This window comes from Eretmochelys imbricata, chromosome 2 (assembly GCF_965152235.1).
Source record: "Eretmochelys imbricata isolate rEreImb1 chromosome 2, rEreImb1.hap1, whole genome shotgun sequence".
In the NCBI taxonomy this organism is placed as follows: Eukaryota; Metazoa; Chordata; order Testudines; family Cheloniidae; genus Eretmochelys; species Eretmochelys imbricata.
This window is the reverse complement of record NC_135573.1, coordinates 155,261,266-155,283,460: the sequence shown is the minus strand read 5'-3', so window position 1 is coordinate 155,283,460 and position 22,195 is coordinate 155,261,266. Positions and strand designations below refer to the sequence as shown.

Sequence of the window (22,195 nt, the reverse complement as noted above, 5' to 3'; positions counted from 1 at the left end):
CAAGTACAGGGTTCACTGACCAAGATAAAACCATACCCCAATCCAGAGAAACAAAATATAAACTAGCATTTCCCAATACAAACACGTGAGGCAAACTGTTCAAAGAGAGGAGCCTTAAAGTAAAATGTTTGGTAGCTTTCTCAAAGTCTGTTATTGCATCAAGGTTTGGTACAACTACTGAAACAAAGCCCAAAAAACAGAGTCTTCAGACATTGCAGTGAAGATAGAGGGGCACTTAGACACTCATTTCTCATTTTTGTTAAAACTAGCGTACAGTATACCTTTCCCCAAAGCTCCATTAGTCTGAAGCTACTGAAATATTCCATTTCTCATGAGAAGTATAAAAGAATGACGTCCAATATCTTTGTAAAAAGTTGTGACATATCAACATATTGACAAAACAGCTGAGGATGCCAAAACCTTCACAATGGATGGATAAGGCTAAATGTAAAAAAAAAAAAAAAAAAAAAAGTGTATCTTCTTATATGAAACATTATGCCAATCAATATGCAACGTTTATGTTCAGTTCAGAGGTTTTTAACATATAAACTGCCCAAGGCAAGAAAACATCGCCTTTTGACCCAATAATCCATGAGATGAAAGAAGTTTTTTTTTAAATTACTATTAATATTCAACATGAAGGGAGATGCAGTTTCCTTATTTAAATTGCTAAGAAGCTACACTGTTCTGACAAATTTTATCTTGGCTTCTAGTGAAGTCTATGAATGCCACCCTTGGGCAACAAACAAGATCCTTTTGAGGAAATCATCTCTGAATGTCAATTGCATTCTTGTTCAAAAACAGGCATTGAAGGTATGCTTTTAAAAGCATACTGCTAAACAAAATGTGCCAGAACAAAAATATTTAGGTAATCAGAAAGTAGTAGTATATTTAAAAATATTTATTTAGATTAAATAATAATAAAAAAGTCACCTATAAGACCTCTAGATACCTTGACACTTACTTAATTTTGTAATAGTACAATACACACAGCAGCTTTTAAAGTCAAACATCAAACAGGAACAAACTAACTCAACTCAGCCAACAAATCCATTACGAAAACCTTTTCACCAACAGAATTTCATGGAATACACCTTCAATGGTCTCCAAGAACTTTATCAAATAAATGGCTATTATGGTATTTACTACTAAGCAACGGCTATCTTAGAGTTTCATTGGGTCTATTTGTAACCTCATAACTTTCTAAAACATTCTCCTTCGTAGTTGAACTTAATACTTTGTTTCAACTCAAATGTGGTTTTTGGTGGAAAGTCTCAGTGAGATCTGTTTCCCTATTCTTAAGCGATAGACGAATGGGGGAGGGGGGAATACTTCTCACTGTGAAAAGGAGACTTTTTGTACATTTGATACTTAAAAATGGACTGATCTTGAGATAAACATACACTTAAGTAGAACATGGAGTAACCTGGGCTTCTTATTAACAGTTCCTATGTACCTTTTGATGGCAGTTTCCTCCTCTAAAAGTTCCAGTGGAAGAACGAGCCAAGCATGGCCAAAAGAAACGGGAAGTTAGTGCACATCTACAATACATTCAAGTCAAGGGAACTGGATACAATACTGAACCAAACTGTAGCACCAATGGTACTTTGCTCATCTTCCACAGGCTACAGCCTTGGACATGTTTAATGCACACTACAAATCGGAACAGATCTGCTGACTTGGCTGTACCTGGTATAGGTGGGACCTTAGGGTAAATATAATGGAAAAAGACTTGAGATAAAGTTGGCTGATCTTAATAAAGGACTTACCACACTGGATTAGACCATGGTCCATCTAGTCCAAGATCCCATCTCTTCAAAGATGCTTCAGAGCAAGGTACAAGAAACCCTATAGTGGGCAGTTACAGAATAATGTCCACAGAAAAAAGAAATTCCCCTACCTCTGTCATGTAGGGTTTGACTTATGCCCTGAAGCACAAGGGTTTAATATCTGTTCCAACCCCAACTATGCACCTTTTTTTTTAACCTAAGGTGACAGCAATGTTACTCAATACCCACATTGCATGTCCAAATTAATTAGTTCCATGTTACTACTACTTTACTTTATTCTGATTATTAAGTGACTCTTCCCCCCACATTTTGCTCTATTCATTGGTGTTTGCACACACTAATTGCTAACTGAACAGAAGAGGCAGACCTGGATAGGCAAAATCCATTTGTCAAATTTCTTATTTTAAATACTTCCTTGCAAAAATACTGAAGTGGTTTAAATGAGTGTGTGAATAAGACAATCTTAAAAAGCAAGCACTAGGCTAGACCTATGGTATTTCAGGTTCTTTCTTTTTTGGAATTCACATCATGAAATAGAGGTCTTCATTTCCAATATAAACTGTCTGGAGGATATAGGTAATCTATTATTCCCTAGGGCATCATGGTTTCCAATTAGCATTGCATCTGAAAGGCGACTAACAGTAATAGCTTAGTTTAGTCTCACTAAACCTTTCATTTACCTTTCTTTCTGCTAAAGGCACAGGACCAACTGCCTCTCCTCTCTACCAGGAAATTATTTTTGTGCCTGGTAAACAGCTCTATCCCATTTCTAATCCAGATTGACATATTGGAGCTACTATCTGAAGCCCTAACTCCACAGGATTCTGTGCCTGACTTTCAGTCCCCAGGTACATTTCTCTTTCTGCACAGTGCTAATCTTCTGCTGCTTTGAGATTTGCATTAACCTGGCAGGCAACAGGAAGCACAAGGGTTTGCAGCCTGTTGCAGGTGGATACAAGTTGTGAGCAATTCCACGAGAAAGTAGCACTGAATCAGACAGGGAGGACAGTTTAACCCTTAATTGGTACAGAAACACCCAAGAGTGATCCTGAACATTCCCATAATTAAGATTTATTGAGTACTGCCAGTCCTTATCTGGTGATTAAACACAATACTGTTTGCTATTTTTTGTACTGTAAAGATGTCTCTCTGAACTGATTAGTTCATAAAGCCTTCAAGAACAATCACTTCTTAAAGGTTTTTACTGAAAAAATGTGGTAGCTGCAACTTTTCATAACTACAACAATAAGAAAATAAGTTTTTTCTACTATTCGTATTTTTGTACAACAGCTATAGCTACAACTTGATTTGAAAAATATAAACATTAGAAATACAGCCACTTTAAAAAAAAAAATCTATCTATTGTAGTTACAATCACTAACTTGGGACAACAACTAACACAAACCAATCTGGATTATTTATATTTTGTTTTTTTATTTGAACCTGGTAGTTCTAGCCTTATATTTACTAATTATTGTGAGAGCTGACATATCTATTCGGGCTACATTGTTCTGTAACAGTTGCACTGGAGTCACTAGGCAAATAGAGCAATATGTTAAATATGGGTAGGGTTTTTTTATATATAAAAGATTTTTAGCTAAAGATGACAGCTTCCCAAAATGACTCCACTTTCTTTCATATTGGTGCGACCAATTTTTGTAGGGGTGAAGACAGTCTCTTTCAAAGAGCTTTCCAGGTTCTCTTTTGTGTAGGTGGAATTTTGGAGGGGCAAAATGGGATTTTTGTTCCTGTAACTGGAAAAAATCTGAGCCCCATCTGGTTCCTTCTTTTTTTTTTTAATCCCCCACTGTTGTGGTTAGTTCGGTAAAGTGGAGCAGAAAGTGGAGCAGTTCTTTTCCTGCCTATAGGGGTAGAATAAGGTTTGCGGTGCATTTAGCAAAGGTTTTCAGGTGCTCCAGTTGCATCTGCTTTCAAATATCTTTGAATTTATGAAATTCCAGATTGTACTGATTCTGCATCCCTAATCATAGCCAGGGCCGGCTGCAGGCACCAGCTTTCCAAGCAGGTGCTTGGGGCGGCAGTCCGGGTCCCACGGTGGCAATTTGGTGGCAGCTCCACCGCTCTTCCTGCCATGGTGGCTTTTGGGCGGCAGCTCCGCCTGGCAATTCAGTGGTGACTGCTTGGGGCGGCAAAATTGGTAGAGCCACCCCTGATCATAGCAAATCTTATCCTTAAGTGTCTGGAACTAGCTATGACAAGTGATCCTATTGAGGTGGAAAGGAGTTGGATTGTTATCATGACATATGTGACAGGAAGAAAATCATGGGGAAAAAAAAAAAACCCTATCTAAATGGCCTCCATTACTACAGCATACTATACTTTTGCTTTGCTTCAGAAACCAATGAGCTAATCTGGTTCCACCTTTCTAGAAATATTTCCTAACTAATTAATTCAGTTTTCTGGATTTTGTTTTGATCGTTTTAACTAGACTGTCATAAGGTTTTTCTTTAGCTAGATCAAAGTACAGCTATACATTTTTATCTATTATATTTTAAAAATATCTTTCTTTGGAAAAATAAGGTAGAGTCAGTTCTACTGAAATGCCTTCTAAAATGCAATTGAAAAAAATTAATTGAATACAGAAAAGATGGCATGTCATTTTCCATTGACATTCCCTCCCTGAAGGAGATTATATATGTGCACTGAATAAAGCCATGCCTCAATTTTTGCTTTCTCACTTTAGTATTTGATTAGGTAGCCATGACCATCTCTTTCAAGAAAAGAAATTTATTAACAGGATTTTTAAATCTATAATAACTAGTCATCACTATTATAAGAACACAAGAACAGTCATACTGGGTCAGATCAAAAGTCTATCTAGCCCAGTATCCTGTCTTCTGACAGTGGCCAATGCCAGGTGAGACAGAGGGAATGAACAGAAAACCATCAAGTGATCCATTCCTTGTCACCCATTCCCAGCTTCTGGCAAACAGAGGCTAGGGACACCATCCCTGCCCATCCTGGCTAACAGCCATTGATGCATGATGCTCCACAAATTTATCTAGTTCTTTTTTGAATCCTGTTATAGTCTTGACCATCACAACATCCTCTGGCAAGGAGAATGGGCTAAGTAGATAAAGGAGTATCCACGGCTTCTGTGTTATGGATAAAGAAAAGGAGTACTAGTGGCACCTTAGAGACTAACCAATTTATTTGAGCATGAGCTTTCGTGCTCACTAAGTCTCTAAGGCGCCACTAGCACTCCTTTTCTTTTTGCGAATACAGACTAACACGGCTGCTACTCTGAAACCTGTGTTATGGATGTGCTGCTCATATGATGCAGCTTTGCGGTGTTGATATTGAAGATCTGACAGCTTTATTATACGTGAAAAAAGTGAAAAGCATTGTCAAGTTTTTAAAAAATAAACAAGTACCAGCAGCTATTTTTCAGAATCAGTTAGTACAGCACTCAATTTCATCCACATTACCTGTCATACTCAATGGGCAACTTCTATTATCTAGCTCTTCAATCAGCTGCTGTTGAAGAAAAGGTGGCCAAGTCTTGCTCCCGAGTAATCCGCACTGACATTGGCATCCGATGAAGTGAGCTGTAGCTCACGAAAGCTTATGCTCTAATAAATTGGTTCATCTCTAAGGTGCCACAAGTACTCCTTTTCTTTTTGCGAATACAGACTAACACGGCTGTTACTCTGAAAACTGACATTTTTGATGATGATGTCTTTTGGATGCAAAACTCACTCATTTCACTGTTTGAACCTGTAGCTGAGTTCATACAGAAAATGTAAAGAGAAGGTTACTCTGCTTGTGCAGTAACTGAGGTTCTTCAAGATGTGACTCCCTGTGGGTGCTCTACTCTAGGTGACAGTGGTCAGTTTGGGGAATCGTCCATGCAAAAACCAGAAATAGACTTCAGACCACCTCTGCTGAAAAGTAGTGACCATGTATCAAAATTCAAGATTAAAGAAGAAAATGGCAGATGAAGAATTGATTCAGTATTCATCAGATGAAGGGGATACCGATTAATGTGATCATGACAATGAAAAAGATATAGATGAAGCAGATGAAGAAAAAGAAGATAGTGAAATGCAAGATCCCTGAAGAATTGGTCTGCTGCCTGACTAGTATATGTGCATTTAAAAATGACTTTTAAAAAATATTTGCTCTGATTGTTTTATTTCTATTTAATTTCATTTTTTTCTTTTGTTACTTCAGTCTTGAATAATGTTCACATTTAAATATTAGTCTAACATTGCTAAAAGGTAATTATTCTTTCATTTTTTAGAACTTCCTTTAATTGTTTTATGCATTTTTCTGTGTTAAAATAACTCAGTTAAGTAACGTTTTTGTCATTAGACATGAATATCTAAGGTTAAGTCTACTGGAAACCATAAAGGTTGACTCTTTTTTTTGTTACTGTTCTAATAGACTGTTGCTTTAAAATATTTGACAATTTTTGATCAGTCAAATGCCCAACCCTACTATACCTGTTTAACGAAGATCACAAAGAGATTTCATATAAAATACTCTTTGTGCTCCAAAATGGCTGAACTAATTTTGCTTATACTACAAAAAGAGAGATTTTCTCCTTTGGGCAAAGACAAACCTGGGAAATTTTAGCCTGAAAAGTGAAAGATTTGAAGAGATGGCCTTCTGAAAACAGGGGTTAGAATGGAAAGCTTAAATACAGAGATTCCTACCACAACACACAATCTAATTCTTTCTTTAATCCAAAGATTTATTTTATAATCTGAAACAAAAAAAAGTCAGATGCCCTAGTCATAAGAGGTTCCATCCCTTGGCTAAATCAAGGATTTCTCAAAAGTTAACAGAGTGAGAATGGCTTTAGCATTTAGCAATCAATTTGAATCAAAGCATGAATATTTTGTGAAAAAATTACATTAATCTAGCTCAGGACATAAAAATAGATATAGTGATTTTAACCTCTGGGAGACGAGAGGTGATCAAAATGAATATTTCAGACAAAATAATCTCACAGGTTAACATACATATCTGTATACTAAAAGATAAATTAGAAAATATCTTCTTCATAGCTGAAGGTGGATGCCCCCCATATCTATGAATCATGTTCATAATCTGAAGGTATTGTTGGAACCATAGCTACTGTTGGACAATCACATAGCAGTCATGACCAGAAATATTTCCCTTCCCCCACCCTGGCACTTATCTGCATCTGGTTAGGAAACTGTGGCAGTTTCTTTTAGACAAAGACCTTTCCACTGCAAGCCATGCCTGTGTCATCTCCAGACTGGACTACTATAGTGTGCTCCATGTGGGGCTATACCTTAATATTTAGCTTGGTTCTGCAGGAGTACATTGCTCCTGTACTCCCTTATTTGCACTTTGGTTTCAGGATTAAGTTTAAAGTGTTTGCTCTGATCTGAGACCAACTCTCCCCATGCCCTACTGTTACAGTTGTGATCAGAGGAACTTGAGCTGGATTTTCCTGTGATTTAAAAAGAGAAAGGGCTCATGGTAAAGCATACCACATGAGCATCTTAGGCTTTGGAACAAACTCTCTTCCCTTAATTCAAAATACCTGTCAGTTGATCTTCAGGTGTACCTATTTACTCTTCTTTGCTGATAGAGAAGTTTGATGTAAACCAAGATCTATGCAGGAGTGGGAAGTTTTGTTAAGGCTGATATGTTTTGGCTTTTTGCCAATTTTTCATTTTATTTCTGTAATTATTGCAAAAATCACCTAGAGGTGGTGTAGTTTATAAAAATACACATTTGGGAAGTGAAAACAGGAGAAAAAATATAAAATGATGTAGGACAGCACAGATAAAAGATGTCTTCTTTTACCCTGTTTATGAAACTAATACTATTCAGGTTTCAGAGTAGCAGCCATGTTAGTCTGTATTCGCAAAAAGAAAAGGAGTACTTGTGGCACCTTAGAGGCTAACAAATTTATTTGAGCAAGTGAGCTGTAGCTCACAAAAGCTTATGTTCAAATAAATTTGTTAGTCTCTAAGGTGCCAAAAGTACTCCTTTTCTTTTCGCTAATACTATTCAGCAGACTTAATAGTGTGGATTTGGTCTTGAAAACTGAGCAAACACATTCCCATTTATTAACCTTGTTTTAAAGGGCAATACTGCGAAGGAGTGCTGTGCGCTATCAGACAACTTCTGTTTTAACCTAGAGGTGGCTTCACTTCAGGGACAGGTTAAGGAGTATAGCTTAGGCTACCGGTGAACTTCATAACGTTGCAATGCTTTAAGAAGAATGCCATTATAGAAAACTAAACTAAAGCAGATTAGTGGGCTGGAATGTAACGTAACTATTGGGGCACATCCTTCCCCCCCCATCCCATTTTCCCAAAGGGAGCAGAAGATAACACTATAACTGCTAGAGAATGCAGGTGGATAGAAAGCAACCTCAGTCTTTGATACTGAAATGTTATTGTTTTGTTAATGCTGCTGCTGCCTACAACTTGTCAGTCAGGGTTAAGTGTAAGGATACAGAAATGCTGCTATTTGATCAGTTGAGTTATCTTTGTTTAGTTCTAGGTAGTCCTTGCTTTCAAGCAGATTAAAGACATACAGACTCCAATATTTTCACACAGAGGGGGGTGTGTGTGTGTGTGTGTGTGTGTAGATGAGCAGCAAGACTTCTAGTTTATTCTGTCCTTTTATCCCCACCCTCCATCTAATTTACCACTATATGACAGGTCCCCACCACCCCAGAGAAAACCCTGCATACTGGCCTCAATCCACAATTCTGCTTTCACTGAACACACTCACCCAATTGAGGCTAGAGTCCAGACACTCATCTGATTTAGTGGCACATGCCATAGACCACAACGTTTCACAGACTACCCTCCATGATCCCATTCACCAATCCACTACGGGCTAGAAATTTTACCCAACACTTTCAATATTAGTGAGAGACCCCAGGCTCCACAGAAATTCTTTGTGTTCATCTTGAACATATAGGTAACAGATCTTCCTGAACAACCTACATACTGTTATCCTGAGAGATATACAGGTGACTGCTTGGATGACCAGTCTCTGAGACTGGGTGGGAATGCACCCGTCAATTAATGTAACCATCAGGATGAGTTAATCAGAAGCTCCCCACCTAAGACAGAAAGAGGTTTTGAACCTTTCCAGAGTTTGGACTGAGTAGACGGAAGGGTTTGCAGAGTATAATTTATGTTGGGGGTGGAGCAAGGGAGATGGAGAAGAGCACAGAAACTGAACAGGAGAGGGAGAGACAGACAGACACTGAGAAGCAAAAAGAAAGCCAAGCAGTAGCCTGTAAGCACAGCATGATCCTGGAAAAGCAAGAGCATGTTTTTGGGTTTGGTGTTGGCTAAAGAGGATTGGGGCCATAAGCCAAGAAATTGCTTCTTTTTTTCCACGGCTCCTCTTGCATTTGGAGAAGCTGAACTTTGCACATTCCTCGTAAATAAACAGGATTGCATCAAAGAAAATACCAGACTCCATTATGAAGGGACATACAAATGTTTAGCATATCTGGCATGTAAATGCCTTGCAATGCCAGCTACAAAAGTGCCATGCAAATGCCTGTTCTCACTTTCTGGTGACACTGTAAATAAGAACAGGGCTGCATTATCTCTTGTAAATGTAAACAAACTTGTTTGTCTTAGCGATTGGCTGAACAAGAAGTAGGCTTAACAAGAAGTAGGACTTGTAGCCTCTGAAGTTTTTTACATTGGTTTATTTTTGAGTGCAGTTATGTAACAAAAAAAAAAATCTACATTTGTAAGTTGCTCTTTCACAACAAAGAGATTGCACTACAGTACATGTATGAGGTGAATTGAAAAAATACTATTTCTTTTGTTTATCATTTTTAGTGCAAATATTGACAGTCCTATTAAATATACAGCCTCCTATCCAAATTTGGATAGGACAATAAGCCTCAAAGTTCTCATTTGGTCACTTCGGTTATTTGGCAATAAAAAAGGCCCCCAAATTTTTCTTAAGTGGGGAAAAAATGAACTTAGGTTTACAATAAATAAGTTTACCATAACCGTGTATACCTGAAGCAATTTAGCTTGGACTTCCAAAGGAAGATTCGGCTTTGGGATGAGACTATGCATACAAAGTTACAGCCTAAAAGGACATTTTTCATTAAGTTACAAATAACCTGAAAAGTGAAAGAGTTTATTACAAAAATCTCTTCTAAATGAAGTCCTAAGGCTTGCTCCATACAAAAGTTCACACACACACACACACACACACACACAAATGGAACAGAAAACCTAAGATTTTCAAACCAGAAGAGATTTTCACATATTTCTCAGTATTTGGGGACTTGTTCTTTGAATTATCAATTTAAGAATGGTTTCAGAGTGGTAGCCGTGTTAGTCTGTATCAGGAAAAAGAATGAGAAGTACTTGTGGCACTTTAGAGAATTTGTTAGTCTCTAAGGTGCCACAAGTACTCCTCAATTTAAGAATGTTAGGATTCATTTCTGCTAAACACTGCAGCCAGAGAGAGTTATTACAAGATAAATTGATTACTATATTGTTTTAGGTTAACATGTTGAATATAGAATATCCAATAGCTAAAATTTAAACAGGATTACATATTTAAATATTTATATGGTTTTAACTAACATTGCTGTCATTTGTTAGCCCAAAATGAAATGAAAAAAAAATCCTATCCCATCTTAATTATACTGTTTTTAACTACACCAGCTTTAAATGTCAATCAGAGGTAATCCCCAAGAGGCCCACATACTTGCTGAGCTGCCCTCACTAATTAATGGATCATTAGTAAGGAAGAACCCCTTACTGCTACCCTGTGCACCACATACTGTCTTAATTACCTTTGTAAAGCAACCAATTTGTCTTTCACTCATTTGGTCTGAAATCCCAAGTGATTTGACTCAAAAAGCTTTATGTATAAAAATGTTTTAAGATAATTTCATTTTAGACATCAGCCAAAAAAAAAAAAAAAAGTGGAGACAGTTTTCACCAAGATTTAAGAAAGAGGGTTTTAATAGTTAACTAAAAAAAAAACAGTTAAATGTGAAGTTGAGAGCAGTAATAGTACAATATAGAAAGTAAAAAACAATCCTTATAGAATCACAAATTTGCATATATCAATCAGACACAGTCTCTCTGCAGCTATTGACACAGCTGGCCATGATGTACTGCTGATCTGATTACATGACATAGCTGGAGTAGATGGCACAGCACTATAATGGTTAGTCATTCCTTTTCAATAGTACCCAGAGAGTGATTTCCTCTTCCCTAGAAATCTTTGCCTGCAGAGTCCCCAAGGAATGAAATCCATTCCTCTTCCTGTTGTATAGCTACATGAGACCACTTGGAAAAGTAGCAACATGCCAGGCACTCAACCGCCAACAATTTGACAACACAGTGGCATATCTCCTTTTCCACAGATGCAAAAACACAAACTCAAGTCAGGCATGATTAAAGTGAGGCTAAGCAAAAAAGAGAAGACACTGAAGAACTGGCTGGGTTACCATCTTCCCCTTTAACAAGGGCATCTGGCCCAGTCCTCCTCTCCCAGCCCATGTGTCAAAGTTGTGCAATGACTCAGGTTCATATCTGACTCTGCACTTAGCCTAGAAGACCAGGTAGCGCCAGTGATAAAAAAAAAAATGCTTTCTTCCATCTCCAGCTTGCTAGAAGTCTCATCTCTTCCTCCCAGAACTGATCACAGTGATCTATGCATGCGTCACCTCCACATCAGATTACCGGAACTCCTTGTATTTGGGGCTTAAGGTGGCAGCAATGGAGAGACTTCAGATCATGTGAAATATGGCAGCCTGCTGCCTCAGTAGGCAGGTCACCATAAGCACATTACCTCTGTGTTCTAATTCACTTTCATTGCTGCTTAAACTTTTAAGAGTGGGTCAGGACTCATCAACTCCTCCATCTACAATCCTCTAAGACAGTTTTGCTGCTCTGGGACAACACACCCAACAAAACCCAGGACAAATAATGAGAGAGCTGGAGAGAAGTACAAAGCATTCAATTATGGAACAAGCTTCCAGAAGACTTCTGACTCATGCAGATTCTGACCACTTTCAGAGTATGTTATAAAGACAAAAGACGTTCCTCTTTGACAACATTTCCCACTATGGCCAAATTAATGTGAAGAGAGGAGGGCAGGAAAAAGGAAAAACAATAAAACAGAACACATGAATAACCCAGAACATCTGCCTCTACCTGGGAAGGGAGAAGAGCAGGAGACTCACTAAGTCCTCTAGTGCCCTCATTATGCAGATTTAATACCTGAGATGAAGTCAGCTTTTCAGATTGCGCATATAGAAAACTTTTGATGGATGAAATCCTGGTCCCAATGAAATCAACAGGAGTTTTTCTACTGACTTCAACGGGGCTGAGATTTCACCCTCACTGAGAATTACCACAACCCTTTGTGTACGTCTTAGCTGTCAAGAGGCCCAACATGATGTAATATTAAATATAGTTTTCCCAGCTGTTAAAGCAAGGCGTAGAGTCCAGTGATCACCACTGGCTGAATCACCAGGCAGGCTTTAGAGAGCATCACATAGTTCAGTACCAACTGAAGTCTGCAAGTTCAGCGGGCTCATCTGGGGAATATGGTCAGGGAAAATCATACCTCTGTGGGAGTTTTACATGTAACTATTTTAAATTGGAATGAGATGAATGCCTCTTAGCTTTCATGGTCAGTCAGCTCTTCACTAGTAGCATCCCTCAAAAAAAGAGGGAGATATGAAACAGCGTGTTACACCTACGGCTGTCAATTAATCGCAGTTAACTCACGCAATTAACTCAAAAAAATTAATTGTGATTAATCGCAGTGTTAAACAATAGAATACAAATGGAAATGTATTAAATATTTTTGATGTTTGTCTACATTTTCAACTATATCTATTTCAATTACAACACAGAATACAAAGTGTACAGTGCTCACCTAATATTATTTGAGTACAAATATTTGCACTGTAAAAATGATAAACAAGACATATTTTTCAATTCACTTCATACAAATACTGTAGTGCAATCTCTTTATCATGAAAGTGCAACTTATAAATGTATTTTTTTGTTACATAACTACACTCAAAAACAAAAAAATATAAAAAACTACACTCAAAAACAAAAAAATATAAAACTTTAGAGCCTATAAGTCCAAAATGAAATACATCATTCAATATATTCTCACTTCCAGGGTATAGTAACAGAACTTGGTGTTAAATCGAAAGGATTTTCTGTGAGTCTTTTTAATGTGTGGGTATGTGCGAGGAGGCGAGCGGGGGTGTGTGTGAGGAGGTGAGTGGCAGGCAGATGGAGGGGGTGATGAGGAGTCCCGGACTGGCCAAAGCCCAGAGCACACACTCTCCCCTGCCCCCGCCGTCCAGAGGAGCTCCAGGCTGGCTGAAGCCCCGAGCCCGCACATCTGCCCAGAGGAGCCCCGGACCACCTGCAGCTGTGCCTCCCCATTCCTCCTCCAAGCCACACAGATGTTTTTCATTATTATTTGAACTTCTATTGTGTCAAAGCATTTTTAAATTTACTTCAGAATTGTTACACAGACAACCACTTTTACCAAAAAAGCAAAAGAAACAATAACAAAAAAAGACAAGAACATGCAAAGCACCTTATTTGTGTCTCTATTCTGTTAGGTCCAGAAAAGAACAGAGACAATTGTGCATGATTTTTATTACTGAGTCTGCAAAAAAACAACCCAAAACCTTACATAAATAAATTACAAAGATTTGGATGTATATATGTGCATATTACTTTAACAACTTTAGGAAAAAAAAATAATTTTAGGAAAAAGTGTCAGTGAGGTCACCAGCAAGAGTTGGTGGCTGCACTCTGAGGCCACCAAAAAATCTGTTGCAAAAACCCCTGGCCTAGAGAGCCCCTGCCCTCACAGAACGAGGGTGCAGAGCCCCTGAGTTGAAGGAAAAAAGAACTGAGGCTTGCACAGGAGCCCAGCGAACTCTGAAGTGGACACTGATACTCCCTTGCAGGGAGCTGCTTAAAGGCTTTTCTTCACCTTTCTTTTGTTTCACCCCTTCTACGAACTATGGGCTATTTGTTGGCATCACTGGGGACACAGACAGGACGACACAGTCAGTATGCTCCAGCTGGAAAGTGAATACCAACTGTCTAAAAAGACACTCTGCAGAATCTGCTGTGGTGAAGATGGAGTTATTGGACTCATGTGCATGCATTCCCCATGGAGCCTAATGGGAATGTCCTACCACGGACTGATTTGTGACACCAGGCCTAAAGGAGGCCAAAACCTTCAAACTCAATCAAGATCTGTTTCAATTTAAAGCTGAACTGGAAACTCTTTGGTAGTTCACTGACTGACGCATGTTTTAAAGCCATTATCCTCAACACCTACAAATGCTTTGGTAGGTAAGCTGCACACTGAAAGAGCCTCTGGAGAAAGTGAACTTAAAATTTGGAGTATAAGGCCAATATCAGCAAAGAATAATATCTGATATTAGTAACTTGTATTAACTTAAAGGGAGGAGTGCACAGGCACAAAGCAAGATTGTGTGTACAGTTAGTGACATCAAGCCATACAATGAACAAGTGACATTACATGATATCCATCTAAAAATGAAAGCCATTTGCTACTGAGAAAATGAGCTGAGCTTTAAGAATCAGCAACTAAAAAAAAAAAAAAAAGCAAACCACAGGAAAGAAATACTTTTTAAAAAAGTTGCCAGCTATTTTAAATAACAATTTTTTTATTTGGTCAGTTTCTTCTTACTTTTATCGATTTGCCTCTCTTAATCCTGTATTCCCTACCCCCCCTTCACCTGGAGTTGCCCTTCAAAGACCTCATATTAAGTTTTTATAACAAATACTTAGCAAAGAGAACTAACAATCCATGTATCTATCATGTCCCAGATTGATTTCCACTTACTTACTCTGTCTCTTTTCCCTTTGGAGATCATATGTTCTACATGTCTGTGCAGCATCTAGCACCTTTTGGAAGCTATCAAAACTATATACATAAAAAGGGTCTCATACACCACCACAAAAGCCAATCCCAAAAGTTTGTTGTGTGCGTAATCCTGGAAATAGTGGATATGAACAATAAAGGACATGTTTTTCCCACTTGAAGAGTTTGTAGCATATTTTAGTAGGTAAAGACACACAGAATAAAAATGATATGCAAAAATATTACTATCTGATCTGAAAGATCTAAAGTTTGACTGATTTTCTTTTCATGACATAGTGTTAAGCAGGCACAAGTCAGAAATCTATTTCCATGGGGATACTGATACACCCTACATTATAATAATCTGTGCCTATTAAGAGGCATTATGGTGAGTGACCTGACTCAAACAGATAAGCGTAGTGATCTTTTTCAACACAGGACCAAGTTTGATGTTCAATTTGGGGTATTACCCTGATAATATCAAGCACTGCAACTTTGTTCTGTGTTTTTCCCCCACACACATCTAGTTACTTTTTAATCATATACATGAAAAGCTGCAGCAGATGATCTATTTATGAAGAGATTTGCAGCTAAAATATATGGAAGTTCTTGATCTCATTACTTACTGATTTTTTGAAGCATAAGGCTCTTTGCATGAAATCTGCATACATGTAGACTGCACTAATAACTAAGGAATAAAACTTTCTTTTAACTTATACACATTGTTTTTCAATCTTGTATTTCCCAATTTCTACTGAGTTCTTGCAACAATAAAAGCTTGATTCTTTTGTTATATGTAAGGGTTCCAATAACCATAGTTGAACAGTGCTCATATATATGCAACTAAAGCTATTGTATCATTGTAATAAAAATACAGGATTTGAACTCTTTGTATAAGCAGCAAGCTATATGCAGCCATAAACAGTTATGAAATTTCATATACCTGGATACTGATATGGATGGTAAAACACTTATAATAATTTAACCAAAGTCTTTGTAGCATGATGCTAAATGAAAACCCCTCCATGTAAATGCAGAGTATTTTTGGTTATCAACTGTTTGAAATATAGCGAACCAATTCACCATAAGAGGCTGAGATGAAGTATGCTCAAATCCTGTATTTCATATTCCAAAATGGCACTGAGTTCTTTTCTGCTCATGTTATTAGCATTTCTATTAAGAGGCATAAGTTATTTTTACGATTTGTATTACTGTAGCACTTAGGCACCCTTGTCATGGGTCAGGACCCTGTTGTGCTAGTTCAGTGGTCCCCAAACTATAGGGTTCTTTCAAACAGCACAGTTCCCTCAAAAAATATAGGCCACCTAGCACATGACAATTGCGTCACTGACAATTTTAAATCAAAACTGGATGTTTTTCTAAAAGATCTGCTCTAGGAATGATTTTGGGAAAGTTCTATGGCCTGTAGGGGTTAGACTAGATGATCACAACGGCCTCTTCTGGCCTTGCAATCTAGGAAATAACTCAGAGATGGGCAAACTACGGCCCGTGGGACCCTCCTGCTCGGCCCCTAAGCTCCTGTCCCGGGAGGCTTGCCCCCGACCCTTCCCCTGCTGCGTCGTCCCCCCAGCAGCCTCAGCTCACTGCGCCGCCAGCGCAATGCTCTGGGCACCAGGGCTGCAAGCTCCTGGGGCAGCGCAACTGCAGAGCCTGGCCTGACCAGGGGCTCTATGCTGCATGGTGGCATAGCTGTCCAGCCACCAGTGCTCCAGGCAGCCCGGTAAGGGGGCGGGGGTGTGACTAGGGGGCGGGGAGGTCAGAGGGCAGGGAACGGGGGGGGTTGAATGGGGGCAGCAAGGGGCAGTCAGGGAACAGGGAGCAGGGAGGTGAATAGGTCGGGGGTTGTCAGGGGGCGAGAAGCAGGGTGGGGACGGGGGGAAGGGACAGATGGGGGCAGGGGCCAGGCCACACCATGCCTGGCTGTTTTGGGAGGCATAGCCTCCCCTAACCCATCCTCCATACAATTTCCAAAACCCGATGCGGCTCTTAGGCCAAAAAGTTTGCCTGCCCCTGAAATAACTGAATACTGGAAATAAAACAGGAAACATCTCATGCACAAATACCATGATATGTTCCATCAAGTTTTTAACGAGGTATCAAGGTTTGCAAACATTTATTTATTTGAATCTTTGTACAGTAAAAATATCAACTCTAGATATATTTGAGCTTTTCAGTGCATGACTGCTTGATTTGGTATTTGAAAGCAACAAGAAATCCACTACGCAGTCGGATACAGTTAAACAAAAAACTCAGGGAAGTAACAATTATTTCCATAGCAACTGGAACTCAGTTACATTGTACTTGTAATGTAAGACAAATTTATCAGCATATACAGAAGTATATGTTACTTATGCAAAAGGAATACAGATTACAATTGCTGTACATGCCATAATTTTGTATATGCCCAAATCTTTAAACTTTCAGCCATAACGCTAAATTAGAGGAGTACTATCAGTTCGGTTAGGCTCAAAGTGTAGCTGCTTGAGAGTAGCATAAAATATAAAAAGTCATATTGGCAAACTGCCAGGAATCAAAGGGATCTAACTAATTTGCAAATTTATGTAAATATATGCATGAATTTATGCCCATTTGTACTCTCGCAATACATTAATACAATAAGTATTTTATTAACCTTAAAGCTGTATGACTATTTGTATTTCCCATTCATCTGTCATACCCTTCTTTTTCCCCTTGCCATTTTTTCCTCCCTTTCCATAGGTTTGCTCTTTTACCATACCCCTATGCTTAAATTATTCCTTTTTCTAACCAGGCTCCTCTTAACTAAAAGTTTAAAATAAATCAATTAAATAAATTAGCACCCTTGGCCCTAATCCTATTAATCTTACCCACACAAGTCCCATGTATCTAAATGAATTACTTAGGCAATAAAGCAACCAGAATGTGGCCCACTCTGGAAGCAAAGTGGAAACAAGTTAACAAATAAGTTGAGCTATCTAGAAAAGGATGACTAAAAACCTTTTAGTACAAAATGTCCACGTTGGCGATCATTTCAAGTTCATATAAAGCGGAGTGTGCAAATTTTTACACAAGAAGGTAATTTAATCATGTATAAATGAGGCATTAGTTTAAAAAACGTTCCAATAGCATACCTAAAGACAGATACTTCAAAAACTAAATTGACAGTATGAGATCATTCAATTATGTCTTTCAACATTAGTTACAGAAGCCTTGTTGCTATTTATAAATACAGGCTTTTGTACTCAGTGCCTGTTCAAAAGTGGGTTGCAAACATTAAGAATCCACATAGGCTCATGAGAAACAGGAAGTGAAACACTTTCACTGTCAATTTGAATGAAACGCTAGAAGTATACTTTACACTTGCTCCACTAGAAAATCTGCTGTTTTAACACCGCAACAAGGATTTTAATAAGTGTACAATTTTAAAAACACATGACAATGAGAATCTGAAGGGAAACTGTCAACACAAAGACATTTTTCAGAGGTCTCTTTTCTACTGTCACTAAGATCTAGGATTATTACAAACGAAGAAACTGCAGCTCCCCATTAGATTAGTTTCTTTTTTACTCAGATCAGGGAAATGTTTATTCCCCTCCCCCTCCCGTGCTTCCACTGAAGCTTTGGAGATCTGCTGGGACTCTCTCTGGTATGTGTGAAGCGGCTACAGGATCCGGTGAGCGATGCTACTCCTTGGAGAGGACCCTGCTGCCCGGGGTGCGCTCCCCGCCCAAGCCTCTGCCCTGCCGCCGGCGCGACCGACTCGTTCCGGGTTCGCAGCCTATCAGGCTGAGCCACAACAGAGAAGTCCGCCAACCCGGAGCTGCTCCCGCTAACTCCCCCCCCGGGCAGCTCATGCGGCGGCGCTGCCAGCCAAAGTTACCCCCCGCCGCACACACACCGCCCGGAGCGGGCTCGGGGAGGGGAGGGGAGGGGAGGGGAGAGGAGGGTGTCGGGGGGCGAGAGCAGCACCACAGCTCGCCCCCATGAGGGGTCACCCAGAGTATCCGCCCCAATACACCGAGCCCGCTGGCGCCCCCACCCAGCGGCGCCCCCCACCCAGCGGCACCCCCCACCCAGCGCAGACGGGGAAAGAGGTGCCTGAAACTACACGAGGAAGCGCGGAGGGAAACCCAGGATTCACGATGGGAAACTAGTCACAGACTGGCCGGGACACCTGCCACCCCCTCAATCCCCCCAGCTCTCACCCCCCGCCCCAGCTCCCAGCCCATGGCGGGACAGGGCTGTCTGACTAGGAGCCAGTACCCCCAGCGGCAGCCGCCGCCGCCGCCGCGCCAGGCCGGTGAGAGCGGGGCAGCGCCGGGCTCACAGGGGCGGTGGGAGGCTGGGCCGGTCACTCACCAAGATCAAGAGGACGCAGCCGGGGTCAGGCGGGGGCAGGAAGATGGCGGGTCTCATGGTAGATCAGTCACACTAGGGGCGGGGGGTGATGCGGCTCCCACTCTCGGCGGCGGCGGCGGCTCCTCACTTCCCCCGTCTCCAGGAAACACCCCGGACAAGTTCCACTGGGAGCTCCCGCCTCAGCCACACACTTCCGGGTTCCAGCGCGGCGCGGGGCACGCCGGGAATTGCAGTCCTGCCCGCAGAGGTGGGCGGAACACCATTTCCCGCCATGCACCTCGCTGAGCGCGGAGGCGGGGCCGTCGCAACCCGCTGCCTCCTGGGAAAGGTAGGCATTTCTCTCCCTTCTCCCCCCCCATCTTCTTCCACGCGCGCGGAGCGGAGCGACTCCCACAATGCACTGGGGGTGGCCCCGGCAAGTGCCTGCTCCGCTCCTCCCCTCCCGGCGCGGCAGGGAGGGGCCCGCGCGGCGGCGGCCCAGGTGAGTAGCGGGGCGGTCCCAGGGCGAGGCGCCTCTCAGCCCTGCCCGGCGCCTTCCGCGCTGCCGGGGACACGCGTGTCCGGCGGTGGCGGTGGCTGTGGGAGCGGGGCGGCAGCGCCGGGAGCCCCGGCCCCCACCGAGCGGCTCGTGGGGGAAGCCGAAAATCTTCACGGTCTCTGAAGAGATTTTGTTCTTCAAACGTCCCGCTCGCCGGGCCCCTGCCACCCCCTCGGCTCCCACCCCATGGACCTTGCTACGCCCCAGGCTCCCGCTCTGTGTCCAGCTCTCCCATCGCCGTGGTACCCGGCTGTCAGTGTTGTGCCGCGGCCCCCAGGGTCACCAGTGACTGATGGGGTTGCCAACCCTCCGGGATCGGCCTGGCGTCCCCAGGAATTAAAGATAACTCTTTCATTCAAGATTATGTCATGTGATGAAACCTCCGGGAATACATCCAACCAGAACTGGCAACCGTAGTGGCTGACGGGGCAATGTTCAGGACAGTTCAGTTTGTATGTATTTTGTTCTGGTTTTTAAACTCGGCTAGGGATTTTCTAATTAAAAATAGTGTGGCTGTTTGTTAATTTTCTTGTGTCTGTTGCCATTAGCAACGGTGTGCTTCAGCTTAAAAAAAATTAAATAAGCACACGTTGCTAATGGCAGCATCGGTACACCGATTTTCATTAGTTCAGGCCATAGCCAGTAAAGTAATTCCTTGGTCAGTGGTATGTAATTAAGGTATTTGTTTACTTACTACAAGCATTTGTTGGATGCCAAATACTGTGGTAGTTGGGTTCCAAAATACGTTTAGTTATCAATAAACTGGAGGGAGCTCAGAGAATAGCAACAAAATGGTTAAATAAAATTGAATGGAATATTTAAAACCCTTTGATCAGCTCTAATTCAAACTATTATTTATATTTCTAATGTAAAAACAAGTATAGAGAAGCAAAACAGGACACAAGCCCATTTTAAAAACTCATTTGCAGATCAACATTAGTTAAGTGTGCTGTGGTGCTCATTATTCTGTGAAGGAAGTATAAGTTTGGAGTTAAGAGATCTGGAGTCTGTTCCTGACTCTACCACAGACGACATGCTTGACCTAGGGCAAGTTACTTTGCCCAAATTTTACAGACATGGGTGTCCAAATTTAGACACTGAAACCTCTATTCAAGTCATATTTGGCTTAAATTTTAATTATGTGCTGAACTTTAGATACTCAGTCTGACACATTCAACCCTAACATCTTTCTCAGTTTCTCTAGATATAAAATTAGTGTAATATCTACTTACTGGTAATTCATTCATATTTTTAGAATGCTTTTATATCTTTCAATGAACTATGCTGTTATACATGCAACGAATAGATCAATCAAAATTTGGCACAACTGCTTTTTTATTGTTTTAAAATTTAACAAGTTGGTATCTTGCCAACACAGAAAAGTGATGTCACTTTAATCTTGTGTATGTGAGCAAGAATCATCATAATTTAGTATGAAATCTCACATAATTTAAGTCCTATTGATGTCCAAGTAATTATCCATAATTTTGTTGTCATGATAAAATGTAATGTTGCCAGCATCCTGGGTTCTCAAAATTAATAAGGTAAATTACTGTTCCTAACTGCAGGATTCAAGTTTTAAGGACATGTAAAATAAGTAGCATATTCATTAATAAAAGTTTTCAGTGTAATAACCAATTTCATACAGAGATGTTAATTATGTAATAACTAGATGATTGGAAACACCTATGGTTGATTTGTATTAAAAATAGTTCCAAAATGACTTCTTTCATAAAAGGAACCTGTAGTTTGTCTTGTGAGCCAGTAGCAGTAGAGGCATTGCTTGATGCCCACCCCCCCTTTCGGAGTGGGCGGTGAACCCATTTGATCCCACCTCTGAAATCTGGATCTTCACTGAAGGAGGTCAACCAACTGTGAGTGGAGTGCAGCTGGTTAATTAACGCTGAGTTCCCTTCTCCTTTTAATAAAAGTTTTTGTTTGTTATACACAGACTTAGTGCTTGCGAATGGGGAAGTATTGCCTCTTGGGGTGCCAGGGGGAGGGGGTGATGGTTAGTTTTCTGAGATTATTGGGTCAGGGTTCCAGCCGTTTCTGTTCTGTATTGTTAAAAGGAACCCCTACTTATTGAACATGGCCTTTGTTGTTGCCAAATCCACCTGGTAAAAGGGTTACACTTTGCAGGGCTCCTCTGGGATCTTGGATCAGTACCCTTCACAAGAACAGCTTGAGTAAACTTAATTTGTGAAAATACCACAGCCACAATCCAAAAGTAGGTAGCCATAAGCCAACACCCACCCCACCATATGCTGGCAGTATCCTTTGCCTCAGTTTTCTACCATCTCCTTTCTCTCTGTTGCACACCCCTCACAGTTAATTGAATTTGGTCAGTGAAGACCAATAGTTTGGAGGTGTGTTTGTATAGGTTCAGCTCCCGTCCCTCAAAAGGAGGGGTGGGCGTCAAGCAATGCCTCTACTGATGCCACCCTCTCTGCAACTTGCTTGCTGCTGTTGTCTTTGCCACCGTACGCTCATGCTTCCCTGCTGCTATCGCTGCTGCTTGCTATGAACTGCCTCTTCTGCAATTGTATGGTCTCAGGGTCCACCACTTAGCCCAGTTCTTAGTGATTTCACTGGGTAGTGGGGTACCTCTGTGCTG

The 22,195-nt window shown here is 40.8% G+C and overlaps 2 protein-coding genes across 5 annotated transcripts in view; one reads left to right on the top strand and one right to left on the bottom strand.

Annotated features, from left to right (window-relative positions):
- Positions 1 to 19,215, bottom strand: part of ERP44 (endoplasmic reticulum protein 44) — a 129,491-nt gene extending 110,276 nt beyond the window's left edge. The window contains exon 1 of one of the 2 annotated variants that reach the window (XM_077810867.1): positions 19,041 to 19,215. In XM_077810867.1, coding sequence (XP_077666993.1) covers positions 19,041 to 19,097 — 57 coding nt within the window. In that variant the 5' untranslated portion in view covers positions 19,098 to 19,215. The remainder of the gene's footprint in view (positions 1 to 19,040) is intronic. The other variant, XM_077810868.1, reaches the window with a different exon arrangement.
- Positions 19,216 to 19,423: 208 nt separating this feature from the next.
- Positions 19,424 to 22,195, top strand: part of INVS (inversin) — a 215,232-nt gene continuing 212,460 nt past the window's right edge. The window contains exon 1 of one of the 3 annotated variants that reach the window (XM_077810860.1): positions 19,424 to 19,521. Coding sequence is in view for 1 of the 3 variants with exons in the window: in XM_077810858.1 (XP_077666984.1) it covers positions 20,010 to 20,030 (21 nt within the window). In the remaining 2 variants the exon portion in view is untranslated. The other 2 variants (XM_077810858.1, XM_077810859.1) reach the window with 2 other exon arrangements.